Source organism: Camelus ferus, chromosome 22, assembly GCF_009834535.1.
Source record: "Camelus ferus isolate YT-003-E chromosome 22, BCGSAC_Cfer_1.0, whole genome shotgun sequence".
NCBI classification, from domain to species: domain Eukaryota; kingdom Metazoa; phylum Chordata; class Mammalia; order Artiodactyla; family Camelidae; genus Camelus; species Camelus ferus.
This window is the reverse complement of record NC_045717.1, coordinates 21,627,598-21,652,611: the sequence shown is the minus strand read 5'-3', so window position 1 is coordinate 21,652,611 and position 25,014 is coordinate 21,627,598. Positions and strand designations below refer to the sequence as shown.

General features: G+C 42.3%; 1 protein-coding gene across 5 annotated transcripts; it reads left to right on the top strand.

The window, feature by feature from the left end:
• Positions 1-494: 494 nt before the first annotated feature.
• On the top strand, positions 495-15,455 carry ZNF558 (zinc finger protein 558). Of its 5 annotated transcripts, none has more exons than XM_032465739.1 (9): positions 495-950; positions 1,763-1,852; positions 2,938-3,100; positions 8,047-8,136; positions 8,744-8,811; positions 9,438-9,564; positions 11,110-11,205; positions 11,699-11,781; positions 12,270-15,455. In XM_032465739.1, exons 4-9 carry the CDS (start codon positions 8,106-8,108, stop codon positions 13,050-13,052), a joined length of 1,188 nt encoding a protein of 395 aa, XP_032321630.1. In that variant the 5' UTR covers positions 495-950; positions 1,763-1,852; positions 2,938-3,100; positions 8,047-8,105; the 3' UTR covers positions 13,053-15,455. The 5 variants fall into 5 exon arrangements, with proteins under 5 accessions (XP_032321630.1, XP_014415083.1, XP_032321628.1 ...); XM_032465737.1 differs by having other exon boundaries at positions 496-950; positions 8,723-8,811; XM_014559597.2 differs by lacking the exon at positions 2,938-3,100.
• Positions 15,456-25,014: the final 9,559 nt, after the last annotated feature.

The following is a 25,014-nucleotide window of genomic DNA, read 5'->3' as shown; positions in this document are numbered from 1 at the left end:
AAGAGAAAACGATATTTATCTCTGGGCAAAAGGACTGGGGAAGGTTATGGGAGTGAGAATATTCTACTGACTGCACCACTGTTTGAAGATTTTCTATGTGTGTATCTATGACTTAGCACACCCCCCCCCAAGTTAAAATGAAATAGCTTTAGATCCCTATCTACTGGCTTGGGACAGCAAGTTAACGAGAAATGTGAATATATCATCCAATTAAAAAAAATTAAGAACAGCAATTGTGCGCGCACGCACACACACACACACACACACACACACACGCACACTCCTAAATATGAGTATGTCGTTTTATTGGGTTCCTGCGAACATGGAAAAAGTTGTTTGTTTAGCATCCTTCTACCTGTACAGTCCGGGAAATCCATGGAAAGCCCCGCCTTCACCCCTGTCCCTGGAGTTGACTCTCTTATCAACGTCCTGCCCGCCCTGCCTACTCCAGCCCCATCCCCGCCTTACCCCCACGCCCCGGAATTGGTCTCCGCCCACCGTCAGGCCCTAGCACGGCCCCCCAGGTCCAGCACCCAGCCATAGCTCCGCCCTCAGCCGCGTCCCGGAACGGGTGTCCGCCCACAGCCCTGCCCTCCAGGCATGGTTCCGCCCAGAAGTTGGTACCTGCCCACAGCCCCGCTCCTATAAGTGGTCTCAGTCCTTGGTGCTGACGCAGCTGACGGCCCAGCCTTGCACTCAGCTAACTAGAACACCTGGTCCGAGACTTGGGCGCAAGGTACCCGCCCTCCCGTCCCGCCCGACTCCACAGCCGCCTCAACCCGGAGCCCCACGGCGTCCTGCTGTCCCCGTCGGCCAGGCGCCGGAAATTGAAGCCCAGGGCTGTCTGCCCGAGACCGGAAGCGGAAGTGCGGGGTGGTGCTGAGGAAGGAGTTGCGAGGTGGCTGCCTACGCTGTGTGGTGTCTTCTCCGCGGGGGTCGGGATTCACGTGGTACGTTCGGCCTCAAAGCGAGTGACAGGACTCTGTGAGCGGCGGGCAGTCCCGGGGCTCCCGTAGGAGTCCAGGGAGGGGTATGGGCCTGGGGCACCCCAGTCACGGGCTCCGGCGTCCCTCCCCCTTCCCCGTGAGCCCCGTTTTCACTCCTGGGGGCCTCAGGCTGTTCCCGCGGTCGGCCCATAGCCTCCATTTCCTCCTGGCTCTGGGCGCCGCCGTTCACTCCTCAGAAAGCCCCTCCCCATCACCTTTCCCTGGTGTGATTTTGCTTCCTAGTGGACTTTTAGTCACTTCTGGAGGCATTGTTTTGGTTGTTACAAATGGGAGGGGCTGCTAGTGGCTTCTAGTGGGCGGAGGCCAGGGATCCTGCTGGACATCCTCCTGTGCACTAAAGGGTCCCCGTGACAAAGCATTATCAATAGTGCCGAGGTTTGGAAATCTTGCTCTAGGGTTTTAAAATCTTCAAAGCCCTGAAGGAGCTTAAAGGTTAGAGGAGTCACTTTTAGCGCCCCTGAGTGACAAGTCGTGTTAAAAGTGTCGGGAGTCAGCAAACAAATCTCTGTCCAGCCAAGTAAGTTGAGCAAGGCAAACGCACACCGCATGAAGCTGCTTTCTCCCGCTTGGGGAGCAGATGGCTGGACAGGAATCAGGAAAATCCAGTCATGGCCAACGATTACGTTAAATCAATACAGTTAATACAAAAAAGGGAGTAGTGTGGCTTTTCCATCCAGCAACTGTATTATGTATGCCCTATAAAAGGCCTCAGAAGAAATCTTTATACCCTTTTTCTTTTTCTCCCCTAACCCCAGGCAAGTAAAGCATCTCTGGAGCTCAAGTTTGAGTTGAAACAAGCCTCCAGGTTCCCCTGTCTTCACTGATCCGTGGGTTTGTGTGACCAGGTGAGTACTGTGAAACAACAGGTTCCAGCAGCCTCTGCTGCGCAGAACTGCTTAATAGGCCTTCCCTGTGCTCGGATTGTAAACACAGCTTGTCGCTAAGAGTGAGGATATCTTCAGAAAAATTATTTATGTTTGATGGATTATATTCAAGGGAAAGATAGTAAGGTGTGTGGTTATGCGTGTGTAAATAATTAAGTAAATACAGTTATGTACAATAAGTACACATTAAACAGACATGTAAATATAAATAAGTAAAACAGAAATACAGATTTATTTGTATTCCATACTACTAAAAAATTCAGGATTTTATATATAAGTATAAATATATAAATTTTTTACGTGTATATGTGGTATCATAAGTCACCCCACTAAAGACTAGCAGGAACACTCAGCAGCGTTCCTCAGATCCCGCTCAGTTTGACTTTGAAAGCCCTGTGAATCCTCCACAAAGATTCAAAATACAGGGGCACATGGGCGAAAAATAATTTGAACTTATTTATATTAGTAGCAGAAGTTTAAAAATGACTTGACCAGCAACCAGATGTATTTTGAGCAAGTGTTTTCTGTTTGGTCTTGTTTTTTCTCAATGAGATTTTTTCAATTTTTATTTTTTGTGTTCCTTTGGGGGCGGGATTAGGTTTGTTTGTTTGTTTCTTTATTATTGTTTTTTTAATTTAACGGACGTACTGGAAATTGAACCCATGACCTCGTGGCATGTGCTCTACTACTGAGCTATACCCTCTCCTCTTTAATGAGATTTAAAATCACTTGGAGGAATACTAAGCAACAACTAACAGATTGAAGGCTAGGGCGGTAGTTTCCAAAGATTGTGCTCTACACCTTGGCTTCTAATAACAATTAACTTTGTTTCTGTAAACTTTTCTGAAATAACAGTCTGGTGATTGATCTTGTGGAGGATCATATTGAATAATTTTATATTTAATTGTTGGGTTTTACTAATTGCATATGCTTATGTGTGTGCCTTTTTTCACTCTATCTTTCCTGTAACATTCTTAAGGGGAATGTTTGCTTGTCATGCAGTAGATATTCTCTGAGTGCACAACCAACCTTCCTCTTTTATTTAGGACTGAGGGGTTTGCCAGGACATAGGACATTTAGGGTCCAAACTGTTACCAGAGAGCAGATTCTTGGCTCATCACAGAAGGAATTCAGAGACAAGACTGAGTGGTCCCAGCAAGGATTTATTAAGAGATAGAACACTCTCAAGGGGAGAACGGGCAGACTCAGGTGAGAAGTGGCACTGAGTTTCTTTGGCAAGTTGGTTATTTGAAGTGTGAAAATGAATGGGCAAAATATTCATTGGGAGGAAGGGCTTTGGGGTCACATTTCCTGATTTTAATTCCAGCTCCACCTTACCCAGGGGAAGAGGGATTTTTTGTCATTTAGTCTTGATCGAAAGTGTCATGACATTGGTGCATAATGGGTACTTCTTATTTACAAGGTTAATTTTACTGTAACGAGGGCATAATGAACAAAAGGTTACATTCAGATGCCAGAGATTTCTACCCTTTCCCACCTTTCTTTGTCTGTCTCTAGGATCCTTGTCACCCCAAAATATGTGGTTTCCTGTCAGTCCAGAAGTTCCTGCTTTTCTTTGTCTGCCCAAGGATCCCTGTTGTTTACAAGATGTATGGTTTCCTGCCATTTGGGCCGTGCCCCCCTTTCTCTGCTCATATCTAGCTATCTGCCTGTTCTAACAAAACTAGGACTAGGACTCTAGGCAAACCAGGATGGTTCATCATCTCCATGAGCCAGGCCCTGGGCCAGATGCATAGGGACCCTGGAGATCCAAAAAGACTTTGTCCTGCCTCTGTGGAACTTATATTCTAATAGGGAATTTGGATTTCAAACAATTAAAGACGAGAGTGATGGGAGAGCTTGGCACAGAGGACTCAACCTGAGGGAACAGGGAAGCCCTCCTGAGAAGAACTGATGCTTGTGTGAAAGAGCTAAAGTCGGGACTGGATTTCACTAGTTGTAGGGCTCAACCGAGCATTTCAGGCAGAGGGAAGTGTATGCGGACAGCCTCTGCAGCAGAGAGCCTGGTGTGCTCCCTGACCTGATAAGACAGGGGTGGCTGAGCCAAGCCAACCAAGGGAAAGGGGTGTGAGCCAGACTGAAGAGGTGGGCAGGCAGGACCAGATCAGGCATCACTTTGAACTCTGTTCTGAGACCAGTGGGAAGACACCGAAGAGGTGTGAGCAGAAGGCTGACTGACCTATGCACGTGGGTTAAAATGGACTTCAGGATTAAGAATGAAGACTTGAGAGGCAAGATGGGCAATGTTAGGGAGAAGTTTAGGAGTACGATGATTGTTCCCTAAGCCTACGTGATGGCTGTGGAGTTGGAAAGAAGTAGAAAGAAGATACCTGGGAGTTTAGAACTGTAGAGTGTAATGGCGTTTCCATTCACATGTGCATTTGTCAGATGGCACAGGACACTTAAACTGTGCTCCCAGCTGCTGTCTGTGCGAACCCGCAGCCTTCCCCGCACCCGGGCCCCATTTCACCCCACTTTGCCTCTCACAGGGCCCCTTCTCCACAAGCCAGAAGAAGTCAGACCTGAGTGTGCCTAGGGCTGGACTGTCTACTGCATTAGCCATTAGCCACATGTAGCTATTTCAATTAAACCAATGAAAAATGCAATTAAAAAATTGATTTTCTCAGTCCTTCTAGCCACATTTCAAGGAGCCACATGTGACTAGTACCTGCCATGTTGGACAGAGACATATAGAACATTTCTTTCTTTAAAAAAATTTTTTTAATTCAATTGAAAATTTTAAAAAACCCACAGTTCACCCATTTCTCCCACCTACCCATCCCCCACCTCTTGCAACCACCAGTCTGTTCTTTATATCTCTGAGCTTGATTTTGTTGTGGTTGTTATTGTTTAGATTTTGTGTATAAGAGAGATCACTCTATTTTTGTCTTTCTCTGTCTGACTTATCTCACTTAGCAAAATGCCTTCGGGGTCCATCCATGTTGTGGCAAATGACAAGATTTCATTCTTTTTATGGCTGGATAATATTCCATTGTATGTATACCACAATTGCTTTATCCATTAATTCATTGATGAATCCTTAGGTTGTTTCTGTATCTTGGTATTGTGAATAATGCTGCAATAAACATGGAGATATATCTATAGCTTTTTTTGGGGTGGAATAATTAGGCTTATTTATTTATTTTTAATGGAGATACTGGGGATTGAACCCAGGGCCCCATGCATGCTAGGCATGCACTCTACCATTGAGCTATACCCTCCCTATCTGTATCTTTTTAAATAGTGTTTTTTGTTTTCTTCTGATAAATACCCAGAAGTAGAACTGGTGGATCACATGGTAGTTCTATTTTAATTTTTTGAGGAACCTCCAAACTGCTTTCCAGAGTGGTTGCACCAGTTTGCATTCCTACTAACAGTGCTCTGTGGTTCTCTTTTCTCCACATCCTCACCAATACTTGCTATTTCTTGTCTTTTTGATAGTAGCCATTCTAACAGGTGTGAGATGATATCTTATAGTTTTGATTGACATTTTCCTGATGATTAATGATGTTGAGCATTTTTTCCTGTATCTGTTGCTGAGCGTGTTTTCATGTCATCTGTATGTCATCTTTGGAAAATGTCTATTGGGATCTTTTGCCCATTTTTTAATCTAACTTTTTCTTTTTTTGCTATTGAGTTGTGTGATTTTTTTGTATACTTTTATCATTAGCTCCTTATCAGATATCTGATTTGCAATTATTTGCTTCCATGTAGTAGATTGCCTTTTCATTTTGTTAATGGTTTCCTGTGCTGTGCAGAAGCTTTTTAGTTTTATGTAGTCTCACTTGTTTGTTCTTGCTTTTGTTACTTTTGCTTTTGGTGTCAGATTCAAAAAATCATTGCCCATGTGAAGGAGCTTACATTTTCCTCTAGGAGTTTTGTGGTTACAGGATTTATGTTCAAGTCTTTAATTAACCCATTTTGAGTTAATTTTTGTGTATGGGGTGAGATAGTGGTACAGTTTCATTCTTTTGCATTCGGCTGTCCTGTTTTCCCAGCAGTGTTCTTTAAAGAGACTGTCCTTTCCTCATTGTATATTCTTGGCTCCTCTGTCATAAATTAATTGGCCACATGTGAGTGGGTTTATTTCAGTGCTCTCTATTCTGTTTCCTTGATCTATGTGTCTGTTTTTATGCTAATACCATGCTATTTTAATTACTGTAGCTTTGTAATATAGTTTGAAATCAGGAAGTGTGATGCCTCTAGCTTTGTTCTTTCTCAAGATTGCTTTTATGGTTTCATAGAAATTTTAGGATTGTTTGTTCTATTTCTGTGAAAAATATCATTGGAATTTTGATAGGAATTGCCCTGAATGTGTATATTGCTTAGAGTAGTATGGACATTATAACATTAATTCTCCCAAGCCATGAGCACAGAATATCTTTCTATTATTTGTGTCTTCTTCAGTTTCTTCCATTAATGTCTTATGGTTTTCAATATATAAATCTTTCACATCCTTGGTTAAATTTACTCCTAGGTATTTTATTCTTTTTGATGCAGTTACAAGTGGGATTGTTTTCTTAATTTTGCTTTCTGATAGGTCATTATTAGTGTAAAGAAACAACAGATTTTTGTGTAATGATTTTGTATCCTGCAACTTTACTAAATTTGTTTATTAATTCAAAATTTTTTTAATGAAGTCTTCAGAGTTTTTTATATATTAAATCATGCCATCTGTAAATAGGGAAAAAGCTTTATTTTTTGCTTTCCAATTTGAATGGCTTTCATTTCTTTTTCTTGCCTAGTTGCTCTGGCTAAGACTTCCAGTACTATATTGAATAAAAGTGGCAAAAGTGTAGGCATCCTCGTCTTGTTCCTGATCTTAGGGGGAAAGCTTTGAGCTTGTCACCATTGAGTGTGATGTTAGCTATGGGCTTGTCGTATATGCCCTTTATTATGTTGAGGTATGTTTCCTCTATACCTGCTTTGTGGAGAGTTTTTATCATAAATGGATGTTGAATTTTGTCAAGTGCTTTTTCTACATCTGTTGAAATGATCATATGATTTTTATTCTTCATTTTGTTTATGTGGTGTATTATGTTGTCTGATTTGCAGATGGTGAGCCATCCTTGCATCCCTGGACTAAATCCCACTTGATCAGGGTATATGATCCTTTTAATTTATTGTTGAATTTGGTTTGCTAAAATTTTGTTGAGGATTTTTACATCTGTGTTCATTAGGGATGTGAACCCGTAATTTGTGTGTGTGTGGTATCCTTGCCTGGTTTTCAATATCAGGATAATACTTTCCTTGTAAACTGTGTTTGGAAGAATTCTCTCTTCTATTTTTTGCATGAGTTTGAGAAGAATTGATATTAGTTCTTCTTTGACTGTTTGGTAAAATTTATCTGTGAGGCTGCTGGAGCAGACAGATGATTGGAGTCATGCCTGGTTGGAGTTCTGCTGGGCCAGAAGAAAGGGGGAGGTGGGGATAAGGACATTTGTTGAAATGAGGGACAGTGAGATCCAAGCGGGGTAAGTATGGAATGAGGGGAGGTGGCTCTAGCAGGAGAGTAGGGGACTGGGTGGGCTGAGTCCTGTGTGTGGGAGAAGAATACATACAGTGAAAGAAAACCATGAATGAACAAGGTCGAAGTTTAGGAGGTTGGCTCCAGAGAGGGGGATTTCTGACCTGTTGTTCTGGATGGCAGAATTGCGTTGGGTGATGACAACGTCTAGGGTGGTGCCCAGGGAATTGTGTGGCCAAGGTGTAGTGGGGACAGGTGTGTAATACTCGTGAGGGTCACCCCATATGCCCTAACGCCATCCGAGTGAGGTGGGACGGGAGGTTGAAAGAATAATGGGAGTCAGGGGCCAGAGTCTGCAGTGAATAAGGGATTGTCACTGGGAATGTGCTTGTGACAACCACGTGGATGGGAAGAATATGCCCTGAGGCTCAGCCAAGCGGAGGTTTTAAGGCGGGTGGAGTAGTAGCCACCATTGTGGGCAGAGGAGGACAAGTTTTATGATCATGTGGTCCTGAGTTCACCACCTGCTAAGCAAAATAAAGGCCCACTATTAAAATACATTACATTTTGAAGGAGGACGTGGTGGAAAAGCTAAGAAAGATTCGTCCTCAGTAGCCTAGAGAGGGAGATTGATTGCAGATGCTTTGTGCTTTCCCATGTATTCCAGAGCCCTGTCCTGAGTGCACTGTGGGGATAAGAGGAGGAACGTACTGTCTGAGTCACAAGATGGCGGCCATGGTTCTGTCCTCTACTTGTGGTGAGTTTGGGGACCAGCCCTCAGAGTCCAGATATTAAAGGCCCCTGCACCACAGAGCGGGTAGAGGGAAGGGGCTGAGCAGGTGAGGCAGGCATGTTACCCCAGGAGCCCCAAGGTCACTGTGCCTGGCTCTGTGGTTCTTGGGATTTGGGACTTAGCTGGTTTGAGTATCTGAGGAGATGTCACCTGTGTGCTGAATGTGTGAGAGCTTTTGAATTATACTTTGAATTCTTTCTATACACTTTCTATACACAAAAATAACAGTGGTGTCCTTTGGGACTTCAGTTTCTTCATCTGCAAAATGGAAATAGTTATCTTTCCCTCCAGTGCAGTAAGATCCTTGGCCCTGTTTTCTGGCCCTGCATGAGACTGTGCTCTATTCTGGTTTCCTATGGAAGCTGGGTGTGCCGTGTGTATGTGTGTGTGTGTGTGTTGGGATACAGTCAATCACAAGTAGGTGGGGCGTGTGTGTGTGTGTGTGTGTGTTGGGATACAGTCAATCACAAGTAGGTGGGGAACCCTCCAGATCTGTGAGTGTGAGAACAGGGGGCGAGCCTGGATTCTTGTGACATTTCTTCTTCTCCAGCTCAGTCTTCCCTGTACCCAGCTTCTCCTCCAAAAGGATACCTGGAGCAGGACGGGTTGGCTAACGGCTTCCTGACAAGCTGGTTACAGGTGAGCCAGATACTCCTTTTTCCAAATCATTATTCCTTTGACCGGAAGTTGGACTTGTTATCCTTCAGTGACCTGGAGTCTCAGAGCCAAATCAGGTCTTCAGGCATCCAAGGGAGAGTTCAGGGCAGCCCAAACAGTGTCAGCATACATCAGCATTTCCTACAACGCAGGGCTTCCTACAGGGTCACTGTCTACATCATGTTCTGCTGGGAGTTTTAAGGGGAAATTAAGGAAAGACATGACTGTGTCCTAAACTTAAACAGTTGATGATGGCCATTGGGGCATCATTCATACATTTACCAAGTATTTCTCTAATTTCTGCAGTGTCCTAGGCATGTACCCAACCTTTGAGATTGAGGCGAATTCGATTGCAGAATTTCACAAACTCACTGGAAAAGAAAATCACCTGTGTGTTAGAGGCCACTGCACCTTGGGAGTGAGCATAAGTAGACAGGAGATGGGCATTCGGGGCTGAGCCTAGGAGCAGTTGAGAGCAGAGCTCAAACCCTACCAGTACATCTTCTGCTTTGGATTCACCGTTCCTTCGCCTGTCATCCTTGGCTCTCTTCCTGTCAGCTGTGCTGGGGGTGGTCCTTGGCTAAACCACGATGTTTGTGATGGTTCAGGACTTGGTGACTTTCGAGGATGTGACTGTGGAGTTCACCCAGGAGGAATGGGCCCTGCTGGACCCTTCTCAACGAACACTGTACAGGGATGTGATGCTGGAGAACTGCAGGAACCTGGCGTCGCTTGGTAAGCCTGACATCATTCCTACATTTATTTAATGATTCAGGTAACAAGCCTTTTTTAAAATTTGAGGTATCTCTCATTCATATAACATGAAATCCACCATTTTCATCATTTTAAAGTACACATTTCAGTGGCTTTTGATATATTCAGGTTTTTGCAACCATCAACACTGTCTAATTTCAAACATTCTCATCACCTCTAAAAGAAACTTGTATCCATTAAATAGTCAGTACCCATTACCCTCCCTACTCCCCACTGTGGGCAACCACTAATTTGCTTTCTATCTCTATGGATTTGTCTATTCAAAACATTTCGTATCATTGGAGTTAAAAAATGTTTGATCTTTTATATGTTTCTTTCATCGACTCAATGTTTAAAGGTTTAGTTATGTTATAGCAAATTGTTCATTCCTTTTTATTACTGAATAATATTCCATTTTATTGATATGCCACATTTTGTTTATCCATTCATTGGTTGGTAAACATTTGGGTGGTTTCCACTTACTGGCTGTTGTAAATAATGCTGCTCTGAATATTTGGGTACAAGTCTTTCTTTACACACTTGTTTTCAGTTCTCTTGGGTGTATATCTAGGAATGGAATGCTGGGTTTTATATTACTATATTTAGCTTTTTGAGGAACTGCCAAACTTTTTTCAGCAGCAGCCTCAGTTTACAACGGTCCCAATTTCTCTGTATCTTCTCCAACACTTGTTTTTCTGATTATAGCCGTCCCCTTGGGTATGAAGTGGTATCTCCCTGTTCTCACTGCTGTTTTGGTTTGCATTTCCCTAACTACTAATCATTGAGCATTTTTTCATGTAATTGTTGGCTATTTGTGTATTGTTTTTGGAGAAATGTCTTTTCAGGTTCTTTGCCCATTTTTTAATTAGTTTGTTTATCTTTTGTGTTCTTGGATTGTAGAGGTTTATTATATTCTGAATACTAGACCCTATTTGCAAATGATGTCTCCCATTCTATGGTATATTTTTGTTTTTTTGATACTGTACTTTGATACACAAAGTCTTAATTTTGATGAAGTCCAATGTATGTACTTCTTTCTTTTCTTTCTTGTTCTTTTGGTATCATACCTAATTATTGCCAAATTCAAGGTCTTGAAAATTTACCTCTGTTTTCCTCCAGGAATTTTCTAGTTTTAGCTCTTCAGTTTAATCTTGTATCTATTTTGAGTTAATTTTTTATATGGTTTAGAGAAGGTATCCAACTTCATTCCTTTACATGCATTCAATTGTCCCAGCACCATAGAGCTTTCTCTTTAATGCCTTCCCTAATGAACTGCGTATTTATTTCTTACCCTGACTTTTAAAAGCTTTATAGCTTTGAAGTGTGTATTTAAACTTGGCCATGGACTCTGGTACTATATTTGACCTATCTCCCTGGTATTGAATCAGGTTGCTTGTATTTTTGTTTCCTGAGACTTACTAAATTCAGTAGCCACACTTGCACATTTTCAGGATTGTTGGCTTCAGTTTCATGAAGTTGCTTGTCACCTGCACGGTCCCCTACTACGTGTCTTTTCTCCATAAATAGGGTATCATGTTGATAAACCCAGTCTGATCTCCCAGTTGGAGCAAGAAGACAAGGTGATGGCAGAGGAGAGAGGAATTCTCCCAGGCACCAGTCCAGGTGAGCACTAGGTGGATATGGGGAGTAGTCTCTGAGGAAGAGCTCCGGCCAGTGATTCAGGGCATGGGAGTATTACATCAGGAAATGCCAGTCGGGGAACTTTGTAAAATGTCCTTTTTTCTGACAGAGACAGTCAAGAACATTTGGTGTGAGCTTCCTCGTGCACCTTCTTTCTTTCCTTTTAAAGTTTATGTTTAACATCTCATACTTTCGTTTGGACTCGAAGAAAAAAAGTGACATGTCTCTTTTCCTTTTTAAATATAAGTCTCATACGAGTTATTTATCCAGTTCCTTCCTACTTTGCCTTCCTGATACTTCTTCCTTTTGTAAATTTCTGATCAATCTCAATCCTTTTAGAATCCTTTTTTAATACCTATAATTGCCCAAGCATGCCTCTTTCATTGCAAACCTCCTCAAAAACCCTAATCCCTCGTGTGTGCATTTGAGTATTTATTTTCTCCATCAACTTAAATTTCTTTTCAATTTGTTTCAGATTTGGAGACTGTACTTAAAGCCAAATGGTTAACTCCTAAGAAGCATGCTTTTAGAAAAGGACATTCTAATGGTGTGAAAGTGGTAAGACTAACATGGGTGATTTCTGGTTTTTCACAGTAGGAGAATTCCGTATGTTAGAAAAGCCACAAAATAAATAGGAAAGTAATTAAAGGGAAATGTCATATACACATGAGATAATGGTGTCTCAGGAGAGATAACTAAACCAGTTGTACATTTGGTGAAAACTGTAAGTTAGCTCCAGACTTGTTTCTTTGCTGAGAGTGTCCACAAGTAATTATTTCTTAAAGTGTGACTGTCAAAACATGAAATGTTCTTAAACTTATCAGAAAATGCTCTGTGAATGTGATCAGGACTTGTGGCAGTGCATCTATCTTCTTTAACTTTTAAGAGCTCAAGGAGGGCAGAAGCCATATAACAAGCATTTAAAATAGACAGCCAAAACATCAGTTATGATATTATAACAGAACTCTTGGGAGAGAGAATTTGTGTAGCAGCATTGTGTATTTTTAAAATATTATAAATTTTAGCTTTCATTCATCTCTTAACAGGAAAGAAGTCATCTTGGAGTGAAACTCAATGAATGTAATCAGTGTTTTAAAGTCTTCAGCACAAAATCTAACCTTACTCAGCACAAAAGGATTCATACTGGAGAAAAACCCTACGACTGTAATCAATGTGGAAAATCCTTCAGCAGTAGATCTTACCTTACTATTCATAAGAGAATACATAATGGAGAGAAACCCTATGAATGCAATGACTGTGGGAAGGCCTTCAACGACCCCTCATCCCTTAGACTGCATGTGAGAATTCACACTGGAGAAAAGCCCTATGAATGTAACCAATGTTTTCATGTTTTCCGCACCAGTTGTAACCTCAAAAGCCACAAGAGAATTCATACGAGGGAGAATCACCATGAATGTAATCAGTGTGGCAAGGCCTTCAGCACGAGGTCCTCCCTTACTGGGCACAATAGTATCCATACAGGGGAGAAACCTTACGAGTGCAACGATTGTGGGAAAACCTTTCGGAAGAGCTCCTATCTGACGCAGCACATGAGAACTCATACTGGAGAAAAACCTTATGAGTGTAACCAGTGTGGGAAATCCTTTAGCAGTAGCTTTTCTCTTACTGTGCACAAGCGAATTCACACCGGGGAGAAACCCTACGAATGCAGTAACTGTGGGAAAGCATTTAATAATCTGTCAGCTGTTAAGAAACACGTGAGAACTCACACTGGAGAAAAGCCCTATGAGTGTAATCATTGTGGAAAATCTTTCACCACTAACTCGTACCTCTCTGTGCACAAGAGAATCCACAATAGGTGGATATGATTGCAGTAACTGGAAAGCGTTCACTGATCGGCTTAGCTCTCAGACAACTTGTTATCTGAGTTACGTGTGGCTGCGTGGCAGATTTCCATTCAAAACATAGTGGCTTTAAACAACGAACGTTTCTTAGCTGTAGGTCAGGAATTCGGAAGCAGCTTAGCTGTGCATTTCTGGCTCAGGATCTCATGACGTTGTAGTCAGGATGTCAAAAGAAGCTACAGTCATCTGTGTCTTTACTGCTGAAGGGTCCACTTCCAAGATGGCTCGTGCACATGCCTGGCAAGTCAGTGCTGGTTGTGGGCAGGGAACCTTCATTTTCTCGCTGTCTAGGACTCTCCACCGGGCTGAGTATCTTCATGATGTAGAAGCAGGCGCCTCCCAAAGCATCTGATTTAAAGAAGAGCTAATGCAGAAGCCACATTGTCTTTTATGACCCAGCCTCAGAAGCACATGCTGTCACTTCTTCCTTATGGTGTTGGTCACGCAGACCAGTCCTGAGACCTTGCGGGATGAGGCCATGCATAGTGTGAGTACCAGGAGACAGATTGTTGGGAACCGTCTGAGAAGGTTGCCATGAAAGCACTGAAGAAAGGCCTTCAGGAGACCCCCCATTCTTTCAGTCTATTGAATATGGAGTAATATTCAGTAACTCCTGTGTTAATTCACTCTTGAGAGAAATCTCTTGAGTCCAATCTTGGTGATAAGCTTTCAGCTCAGACTCACCATAATGTGCACAGAGGATTACGTATTAGGGAATAGCAGTGATGATATCTAGGGAGCTGTGTGACAGCTCACACTAAGGGGGAAATCCTGTGAGTATCATCAGAATGTAAACGCCTTCAGGGCACTCACCCCTTAGAACACACATGAGGAATCTCTGCAGAGGAACACGTATATGAGGACCGTGGAAAACCCTGTAGCACCGGCACTTACATTACTGAGCAGAAGGTGAAGAGACTCCGAGTGCAGTTGCTGGGTAAGCCTTCAGTGTTCTCTCAGTTGGTAAGAGACAATGAGGATTTATTCTGGTGAGAAAGTCCCACTGAATGTCGTCAGCATTGGCACACCTTCCATTTCCCCCACAATCCTTAAACTGTGAGAACTCACTGCAGAATAAAGAACGAGAGAAGGCCTTTCATTGTACCTCTTACCTTAGGAACAGTATGAAATTCCTGGATGTGAAACCTGTGAGGGGATTAATTTTGGAAAAGCTTTCGGTGAGTCCTGTCTTGGTTAACCTGTGAGAAGTCCCATGGAAGGGGAACCTTGGGACTGTCCTTAACATGGGGAGGAGGTCTCAGCTCTTCTCTGAGTGGCCGCAGAGTAATTTGAACTGGGAATGAAAAGTGTAAATGTTACAAGTGTGGGGTTACCTTTATCAGTATCTCATTCTTAGAGTGGGGGACTAGCTTATTAATTTTCAGTCTTTTGCTTACATATAAAGATTTGTGTCTATAGCCCTACACTAAAATAAACCTTAAATTATGTTCCATAGTTTTGTATGTAAGATGTTTATTATCATTTACTCTAAAAATACTGATACATTGCATATTCATTAAGGTATTTCTGAATATCTCCTGACTGATTTAGTTAATCATAGTAAAAATTAGACTATATTTGCTAGTTTGCCTTTTTCTGATTTAATGGCATATCTATCAAGTAAGTGGACCTAATTTTTTTTTTTAATCTTTCTGTCCTAGTATGGTGGTTACTTTTAGCTTCTTTCTCAATGTCCATTCGCCCCTATTTATTTTCTTAAAAAAGAAAAACAGTTTTTCCAAGTTGTGGATGAGCAGTATTGAAAATACTCAGCCTTGGAGGCATCCCTGAAGCCCAGAGAGGCCTTAGTCCGACTCTGTTGGCAGGAGAAGCAGGTAGAAGTAACTGGGGGAGACATCGTCTGGCTTGTTAGCCTCACCCAGTTCCTGTTCATCTTCCCTATTCCTTCTCTTGAACATAAACTCGAGGCCTAGAGTTGGAAGAGCTTTATTTCGATCATGATGACAAAAACCCCAGTGTGGCAAAAATGACAGTGGTCTGGGCTCTCTAAGAGATGGGCTCTGTCAGCTGTGGACTGCTGATTCCTAGACTTCTTCCATGATTAGAAGCAACCTCTTAACTGGTGGAAACACCAGTGACTTTTTTGTGGGGAGTGAGGTTGTTTTTGAGGTGGTGTTCTGTTAATGTCCAGCTGAATGTAATATTATTAGTTGGTCAGATTTTATGAATGCTCCAGGTTTTTTTTTTAAAACAATGTGTATTTTCTAATTTTTGGTTATAGAGTATATTCCCATTAACTCAAGCTAATTGTGTTTTCAGGTACAGTGTGTACGTTAAGGGCTTTTTCCTCTCAAACTGAATTTAGATGTGTATTAAAGTCTTCCATCGTGGTTATGGATTAACCAATTCTTTTTGGTAATTCTGTCATTTTTTCTTTATGTGTTTTTTTTGTGGGGTTTTTTTTAACCTTTTTTTATTGAAGTACAGTCAGTTTACAGTGTTGTGTCAGTTTCTGGTGTACAGCACAATGCTTCAGTCATACTTTATGTGTTTTGATATAATGTAAATACACACATGGTTAGGTATTATCTTGTGAATTGTTCTTTTTCTTTTTAAATTAGGGACCGTATTTTCTCATAGCAAAGTATTTCAATACAATAAAAAATGGTCAAACATTTATACAGCCCTTCCCAAAGACCAGGCACTCTTAAATGCCTTATGGATATTAACTTATTGAGTACTTGATATAAATTTAAGAAAAGTGTACTATTATTATCCCATTTTGCAGATGAGAAAACTGGTGTGGTACACGTATATTACTTGCCTGAGTTCACTGGCTAGTAAATGGTAGAGCCCGGATTTGAATCCAGACAGTCTATGCTCTTAACTACTAGCCTATTTATTGAGTATATTCTGTATGTCAGGCTCTGTTTGAGACACTATACTCATCTATAGCAATGAGTGAAACTCAAGTTTTGCCACACTTAACATCCTTATGACTTTTTCTATAGAAAAATCAAGAAAATGTGTTGTTACAAGCATAATGCAGAACACTAAAGCAGCATAAGATAGTTACAGGGGACTGGGGTCTTGCTGTCTTGTGCAGAATAGGAAGGAAAAGCCGCTTAGTTAAGGCGCACTTGAATAGAGCTCTTAGTGGGTTGGGACAGTGAGTCAAGTGAATCTGTGTGGCAGGAGCAGTCTTGGCGTGCAGAGGTCTGCAGCACAGAGCGCAGTGTGAATGGAGTAGAACGAGTTGGGGATGGAAGTTATTTGGCCTCAACGTGAGACGCCCATGAAAGGCCACCCCAGCTCCAGAACTCCCGCTGGGATCAGGGGTAGTCTTCATTTTTAACTTACCACAGCTCAGTCTCTTATTCTGCTTAATCTTGGTTCTCTCCTTTAGAGTTAGTTATCTCAGGCAAGTGACAAACTTTTCATGCCAGAGTTTCTTCATCTGTAAAATGGGAACAATAAGAGTGCTGACTTTGTAGAACTGTATTAAGGATTCAATTCATTAACATATGTAAAGCACTTATGAAGCTCCCTGGTATTCAGGAAGCATTGTATACTTGTTTCATCTTTTATTATGAATTAATTGAAATTCATAATAGGATTATACTGAGCAAAATAAGCCACACTCAAAAGAGTAAATACTGTACAATTGCATTTGTATGAATTTCAAGAACAAGCAAAAATAATCTGATAGGAAAATAATCAGACCAGTGGTTGCATCTAAGCATCAGGCTGTGAGGGAGGAGGTGCGGGAAGAGCAGGGGTTGACTGAAGGGACAGGAGGAAACTTCATGGGGTGAGGAGAATGTTCTGTATCCTGGTAGGAGTATAGGTTACATAGGTATCTGCCTTTTTCGAAGTGTGCTGAACTGTACCCCGAGATCTGTACGTTGCACTGTGTGTAACATACCTAAATTTAAGTCAGATTCGCTTTGCCAAGTGAAAGAAGCCAGAGACAAGAAGCCATTTATTGTATAATTCTATTGTATGGCGTCCTGGAAAAGGCAAAACTCTAGGGAAGGACAACAAAGCAGTAGTTCCCAGGGGCAGGGAGTGAGAGAGGGCGATGAGTGCAAAGGGGCAGAACAAAGGAGTCTGAGAGTGATGATGTTGTTCTGTCCTGACTGTGTTGATGTCCGTGTGTGTGTCACGTCCAGTCGCGACTGTGTTGATGGATACACAACTCTAGCATTTGCCAAACCTATAGAATAGAACCTCCACAAAGAGTGAATATTACTGTTTAAAAACCTAATCTCTACAGGAAGGTAATTAAGAGCTGCTACAAAGGATTATTCACAAGACCCAGCACACAAGAAACGAGTACCAGCCATGCAAAGCAGCAGGAAAAAAATCTCAACTATAAGTATATAAATCAATAGAAGCCGACCCAGAGACAATCCAGATATTGGGAGTTGCCTAGACAAGGACCCAAAATAACTAGGAATCATAGGTTAAAGAAAATGGAGGAAACATGGACAAATTGTAGAAAATGAAAGAAAAGTTGCAGATCTTCAAGGCAACCAAACAAAAAGAACACTGCTTTCAAAAGAGCATCAGTAAGACTGATAATATCTCAGAAGAAACTATGGAAGCGAGAAGGCCATGAATGACATTTGACATCTAAAGGGTTGAATGGAGGGCAGGGAACCCACCAATCTAAAATCTAAAATCTAAGTGACCTAAGAAAAATATTCTTTGAAACTGAAGACAAATGAAAGATGTGTTCCAACAGTAGGTTAATAAGATGAAAGCTGAAAGAATGAATCGGTGGCAGAACTATACTTCAGGCAACACTAACGAGTGTCAGGCTGAAGAAAAATGATTCCATGTGAGACACAACTTGAGGAATGATCATCAGCAAGAAACAGATCGTAAGTAAGTATAATGGATACTGGCTATATAAAACAACCCTGTATGGTTTCACAACTTTTATGTCAGGAAGGGTGAATCCACTCTTCCTTCCTGAGCTGGGAAATCTATCTTTTCCTGCTCTTGGACAACAGATCTCTTGGTTTTCAGGCCATCAGATTGGACTCAGTTACACCACCAGGTTTTCTGGTTCTCCAGCTTGGAGATGGCAGTTACCGGGATTTCTCCATCTCATAACCCTATAAACCAATACCTATAATAAACTTCCAGATATATATGAAAAGTTCTGGCGAACTTACGAGATTTATGTATGAAATGGATCATTGTGACTAAAACCGTGTCATTGAATGATGTGGAGAAAGGATTTGGAATCCTAAGCTGTAACTGCTAATTTATTACAGGAGATCACTCAAAAGATGACATTTTGCATAAGTGTAGCTAGCAGATGGATTTTAAAACTTTCAGAAAGTAGTTTCAGTGTTTGAATAGTTTATTCTGTAAACTGGATATTATATAAACCAGATGACCATAATTAACACTGCTGGATGATATAAATGAAAGATGTTAAGGGAATAAATCCTAAGAATTCTCATCACAAGAAAAAAAAAACCACTTTTTTTCTTGCTAACTATATGAGATGGATGTTAAATAATGTTAATGCGGTCAAAATTTCATAACATTTAAGTCATATCATTAATATACACACTTCAAACCTTGATAATCTCATAAAACTAGAAAAATCTTTACTTCAAAATTAAAAATTAAAAGTGCCACAAGTTGTCAGTGGAAGAGGACAACTGTTTTTCCCTTAGAATTATTTTATTAAGTCTTCGATGTACAGCAGCTTCATAACTACACACTTCTACCTCAGCACTGCTGTCACTGCATCCCACACATTTTGATGTCATCATTTCATCTTTGTTGAAGTATTTTTAATTTCTCTTCAGACTTATCCTTTGATGCGTGTTTTATGTAGAAGTGTTTGGTTAAATCTTTAAGATTTGGGGTTTTTTCCAGCCATCTTTCTATTACGATTATTTATTCTCAAGCAACTTATTTATAAAACTTATGTGTTCTTACATTTTACCGGTTCGAGTGGCTTCTGTTCCAGGTTCGTTACACAAAGGCAGGTTTTAGGCGAGTAAGTGCAAGCGGGTTCAGGTGGCCGGAGCAAAGAGGAGAGCGAGCAGTTTGGGCCTTAAATGTGTCAAGGGGTTGAGAGTTCAGGTTTTCAAAGTTTGCCCTTCCTACCCACTAGCACAAAAGGAAAAGGGGCCTGTGCCTATGTTTATAACTTAGTTGCAGACCGGGCAGAGTGAATGGGTGCCTAAAGCCAGGTTAACAGTCAGACATCAAAAATGGAGTCAGTGTCTTCATTGAAATTCACTCCTGATAATTGTTGACTGAATTATGCCACATCTTACAAGAATTTGAGTAGCCATGTGAAAAGCACAAGCAACATGTTGTAATTAAGATGAGGAAGCCGCGAAAAAGCATTCAGATCTAGTCATCCTAGGGTGTTGGAGTGATCGGGGAAGATACGTCAGTGGAGTTCCAGAACTCAGTTCAGTTACTTTAGTAATGTCATTGGTTATTTTCATCTGTTGTCTCATTTGTTGTGTTACTGGTGGCACTTTGCCATTCTGTCTACCCCCACGTGTACCAAGCAATCCTTTAAGGGAACAGAATTCTCCCGGGCTGGCCAGTAAATAGTCTAAAGCCAAGCCGTCATCAGCCGCCATGGCTGCCGGGGAGTTCCCCTTCCTGGAAAGCCACTAAAACTTTACCTGCCTGCTGCGTGTATTCAGAATGTTTCGGCCATTTCTTGATTGGAATCGGTGGTGTGAGTTTGTTGAATGGCATCACGTGTGCCCTGGGCAGTGCCAGTGACTCCCATGACAAGGAGTCCAGCTGGAGGGAACCAGCCCATTTGTGTTGGGAAGGGCCAGGGGGTGTTTGGAAGGACAGTGCCCAGGATGACATACTGACATCCAGGGTACAGTCTAGGTGGTGGCAGGAGGAATGCCTCGGGGTGGGCTATTAGAGTGTTTGCTCCCTGGACACTCTTACAATAAACAGACGGCCCATGAGAATGACCATTCGACAAAAATGTCTGGTATAGAAAAGTATTTATTTATAAGGTGTCAGGAAGCCTGAGGACCAGGACAACGTAAGGGGTCCCATACACTGAGGCTGAGGGTCTAATGACTGCCTCAAACAGCAGGAAGACTTATTTAGAAGTTAGCACAGTTTGTCTAAGGAAGCCAGAGTTGGCCTCCATGAAGGGTATAGCCTGGGGTCATAAAGGGTAGAAGTCCCACTGGGTCCTCTTTTTCTAGAGCCCAGTGTCGAGGGGTTTTTTGAGAAATTGAGTATAGGTCACATCAGTGTCTTGGTGAGCCCTCGGGTTTTGGCCATCAGCGGTGTGTCTAATACAAGTGAGTAACAAGTCTATGTGAGTATACACCCTGGTCAGAGCATAGCAAGTAGCCCTGCCGAGGGGCCAAGGGACCCTGTAGGACTGTTTGCCATCAGCTGCAGGGACCCCTTACTCAGCCTGGGAATTCTGTCCATCGGTTGTACTGCCGGTGGCACTTTTTCCCTTACCAGGTAAACTAGTCGGTCACTAAGTTAGCCATGGCAGAGGAGCGGGATCCCCTGCATTCTGCGTAGAGTTTTAGGGTAGAGGTCTCTCAAGGGTTTCATATTTCATGGGCCGACAGGGCCAAGGTTATTACCATCAGGTCTGCGTTGTCTCAGAAATGAGTTTATTAATCACCTTGAGCATACTGAAATATGCCTCTGCAGTTTGAGGTTTCACACGTGCAGAGTTGAACTTGACTGGGTAATTGTGAGGCAAGATATCCGCAGAGCTCCTTATTCCAAAGGGAGTGCTAAGGTGCTAGATAAAGAGTTCTTGTCTCTGTTGGTGGGACTGGACAGCAAGATCACTGGCAATGGCCAGGGGACCCGTGAAGGTGCACAGGTGACTCTGACTCTTGGCCAGGGCATCCTGTAGTGCTGGCACGCTTGCTGGAATTTGACTGACTGAGCTGATGCTTGGGTGCAGCCTTTGATCAGGGACAGGGATGTCCTGTTTGATCTGGGGACAGAACTTGGCATCTCTCCAACAGATTCGCATCAGCTGTGGTGGCAGCAGCACATATAAAGTATATGGACTCTCCCTTCGTGTGCTCCCAAGGGACTCCCCCAAAAGGACAGCAAGTCTAGAAAAGGGTGACCTCCTCCAGAACAATTGTATTACTCAGAAGGCAGGGGAACACACTTCCCCCGTAGCTGGGATATGCCAGAGGTCCCATTTTTGGCTCTATTCTGTAGGTACCATTATCTTTTCAATAAGGGGGCCTGTGTGATGAAAGAAAAAAAAAAAAAAAGCCTGAAGGGTCTGGACATCATGATCCAAGGCAAAATGGAAAGGAGGAGCCAAGGCTACATTGGCTCAGCCCAGGGTCTGTGAGAACCTCGGTTTCCAGAAAGACGGTATCTGTTGCCAGCAGTGGCTGCTCTCACTGTGTTTGGCACCAGGCTGAGGAAGGTTCTTGCACCAGAATGCCCTGGTTTATGGCCATCATGAGTGGTTCAGAGACTGAAGGCATGAGGCAGCTGCTAGAGCCCCTGTGGTGTAGGCGTGTGGGGAGGGTGACACTAACGGAGTGCCTGTTACTGGTCAGAGTCTAGATCTTTTTGATTCCCCGAAGTTGGTAGATTTTTAAGTATTTTGTAAGTAAGCAAGTAGAGATGAGTATGGGACAGCTGGGATTGCTGCAGCTGAGGGCCACGTACCCACGGCATGGGTTCGACCACTGCTTCTTCCACCCTCTCAGCTCATGGCCCCCTGGTGTTGCCACAGAGGACTCTTCCAGAGGGGCACAGGTGTGGATTGCTAAAGACGTTTGCCAGGAGGCAGGCAATGCAGAGGAAATGCAGAGCTGGAAATGGCCTCCAGGTGACCCTGGAAAAGACAGGATGCCGATGCTCATGAATCAGGGTGTTCCCGGGCAGACCCCCTTGGAGAGACTGGGGGATATACCTTTATGGTTCAGAACCATGTTACTTCCAGAGATCTGACCCAGCAGCCTAACTTAAACTCAAAAGACAGACCTGGGAGCCCTCTCTCCCCACTCCTGCTGTGAGGTGAGGGCAGGTGCAGCCCTAGAGGGCATTTCCCAAATTAAGACGGGATTTCAAGAAAGGCTTGGTGAGGACTGAGTCCTTCTTCCTGGTCCTTAAGTTCTTCCTAAACAGCGCCACGGGGTGGTGGAAGTAACCGCTGCACGTGTAAAATCAAGGTTCGGCAGAGTTCACCATTCTCTTAGTGACGAGAAAGCATTTTTGTTGTTTGTTTTCTATCAATTAGTTTGAGTATCTATTCATACTATTCTAACCACCAAAAGATGGTGACAGTCCATCACCTCAAAAGAACACTTCTGTGATGCCCTTTCCTGCCAACGCCTTCACCACCGGCCGAGCTGTTCTAGGTCGCTACGCATGCCTTTCCAGAATGCACTGTAAATAGAACTTATTGCCGTTTGAGTCACTTATGAAATTTGATGCCATGATTTTGTTTCAGAGTGCCTCATTTCTTGCAGTGTTCTTCTGCATTTAAAATTTTGACAGTGCTCAGTTAAGTAGGTGGCATACGTTAGGCCTTCGAATCTGAAAGATTCCTTTACTGTGAGCTCTGAGTCTGGGTAGCAGCCTGTTCTACCGTGGCTCACCTTCTCGTTTGTAAGGTGGAAGGAATGATCAGCCGGGGCATCCATGGGGAGACTAATCATTATGAAATGACAATGCTGACAGCGCTAAGAAAATGTAAGTTAGCACTAAAAATGGACAGAATTTGGCTTTCTCTTGCTCTTTAATAAAACTCAGATACTTTTGTATCCTCCTGGGCTGGAATATGTGCTGGAAGTCCACTCAGCATATGGAAATGATACCTGTGAACAATAAGGTGGGCTGTGGCTTTGTGTGTCATTAAAAAAAAAAAGCTTCTAATTACTCCTCTTAGAGAAAGGCATTAAAGTGTCCCCATATCTCCTTTTACATTAAATTAGGATATTACTCAAAATGATAGTCACTCTCTGACGCTCACCTCAATTATTCCTTGGATAATTGCCTTTTACACATCTAGCTCTTTTTGGTGTTTCCACCAGGAAATCACGGGAGACCTGCATAAATATCACTGTACTCATAAACTCAGGATGGACTACAACAGTGCAGGGGCACACAACCTCTTCTCAGACTGGAGGGAACGCCAGGGCTCAGTGGGGTATATATAGTGTGTCAGTCAGTATACAAGCAAAATGAAAATGCCAAATACTGTAAAAGTTGAAATAATTAAAGGAAAATGAAAATCCTTTTAAATCAGGTTAAACACAAAAAGATGCCACAAATATCCATGATCCAAATCAGTGGGAAGTCTGAATTCCCAAAACCCCACGTCCAAACTCATGATCACATACTGCACACAGAAACCTGCAAAACTGAAGATGCACCGTACGTGTCTGTGTCTTTACCTTTGTGGGGAATCTACACTGTGACTCAGGGAAAGCAGGAGCGCCTACATTGCTGTCCTCTGTTTACTTCCACACCCACACAGTTCCTGTAATGGTGTCAAGGCGGTAGAAATTCAAGGGATCAGTAATGACATCACTCCCTGAGGCTCCTACCCTCATGGAAGATATACACACAACTCCCAGCCCTTCCTCTCCCATGTCACTACTTACTTTCCCTCAAAGCTCTAATTTCCATCTTATAAACCAAAGCTTTAACATGTGTTAACCATCTCTCTCTTCCCACAACAATATGAGCACCAGGACTGCAGCAACTTCTTTGTTTCATGCCTCTGTGTCCAAATCCTAGAGCACCTTATTTGTTGGGTGTGTGCTGAATCTACGGTGCCTGGCACATTGAAATGGCATCAAGAGTATAGTCACTGAGCAAGAAATGCTTAATTAGAACAGTGGTCCTATTTTTCTCTCCTGCTAGGTTAGTGTTCTCTCACAATTTACCTAAAGTGATAGCCCTCAGCTGAGTCATAAAGGAGATATTAAAGGTACCATGTATGTTAATAAGAAGTGAATTGTATATTTTCCGTGCGACACTGTGTAAGCAGCATCCATCCAGTACACCACAGGAAATAGATCAGTGTTTAGATAATGAGTAGGAAAGGCAAAAGATATCCCAGGGCACTAGGTGCTGGCCTTGGGTTTTTGGTTGTTTTTTTTTTTTTTTTTTTATCATGCTGAAGAGGAAAACATCAAACACTTCCATCATCAGACAGAGCTATTCAGTGATCATAATGGATCAAGACAAAAATAAGGGTGTTTTGAAACCATAGTCTCTAAAAACGGTAAAAGAGATAATTCCAAATCGTAAAAATGACCAAGATTCCTCGTCTCTTGATAGCCACAGACTGAAGCTTCTTATGAATCAGATTTAGCCTCCACTGCATTTTGTCTTTCAGAAAACAACAATTATGATTACCTATGATAGAATTAACTTCACCTTCTCACAGCATCAGTACATCTTGCTTCCCTGAATAGCAATCAGCTTATCCAGCAAAAGCCCAAATCACACAAGTCCTTTCGAGCAGCCTCTTGCTGATAAATCCAGTCATTTAGGGTTTGCGGTCATTCTTAGTACTGCCTTGCATGGCACCACTCTCACTGACTGCTGGTGTGATCCTGGTGGGTTCTGGCAACATGACACTGACAAAACAAATGAGAAATTCGTTTCAAGACAGAAACTGTTAACTATAAAGGAATTAAAAAAATAAAATTTATCCGAGAAAAAAATACCTGGTTATGTATATACAAAGTTAATATTGAGTGAGAATGTATAACGACTAACTTGACCAAATTACAAAGCTGATCTGAAAAATCCACAGTTACAGCAGGACATTTTACTACATGTGCTCGGGAAATTAGAAACAGTATTTGCTAGTATGCAGACTGTATGGAAACAGTTAATGAAAATTTTCTGCAACAACCACAGATTTTGCTCAACAAAAATATAATTTTTCATCATAAACATAACTGAAAATGTACTGAGGAATTCT

Bases quoted from the DNA above. Each gene is read 5' to 3' on its own strand.
- ZNF558 (XM_014559595.2), top strand. From the start codon at position 8,106: ATGGCGGCCATGGTTCTGTCCTCTACTTGTG. The intron at 8,137-8,722 runs GTGAGTTTGGGG...CTTCTTCTCCAG, and splicing joins GGTTCTGTCCTCTACTTGTG to CTCAGTCTTCCCTGTACCCA. The intron at 9,565-11,109 runs GTAAGCCTGACA...CTCCATAAATAG, and splicing joins CAGGAACCTGGCGTCGCTTG to GGTATCATGTTGATAAACCC.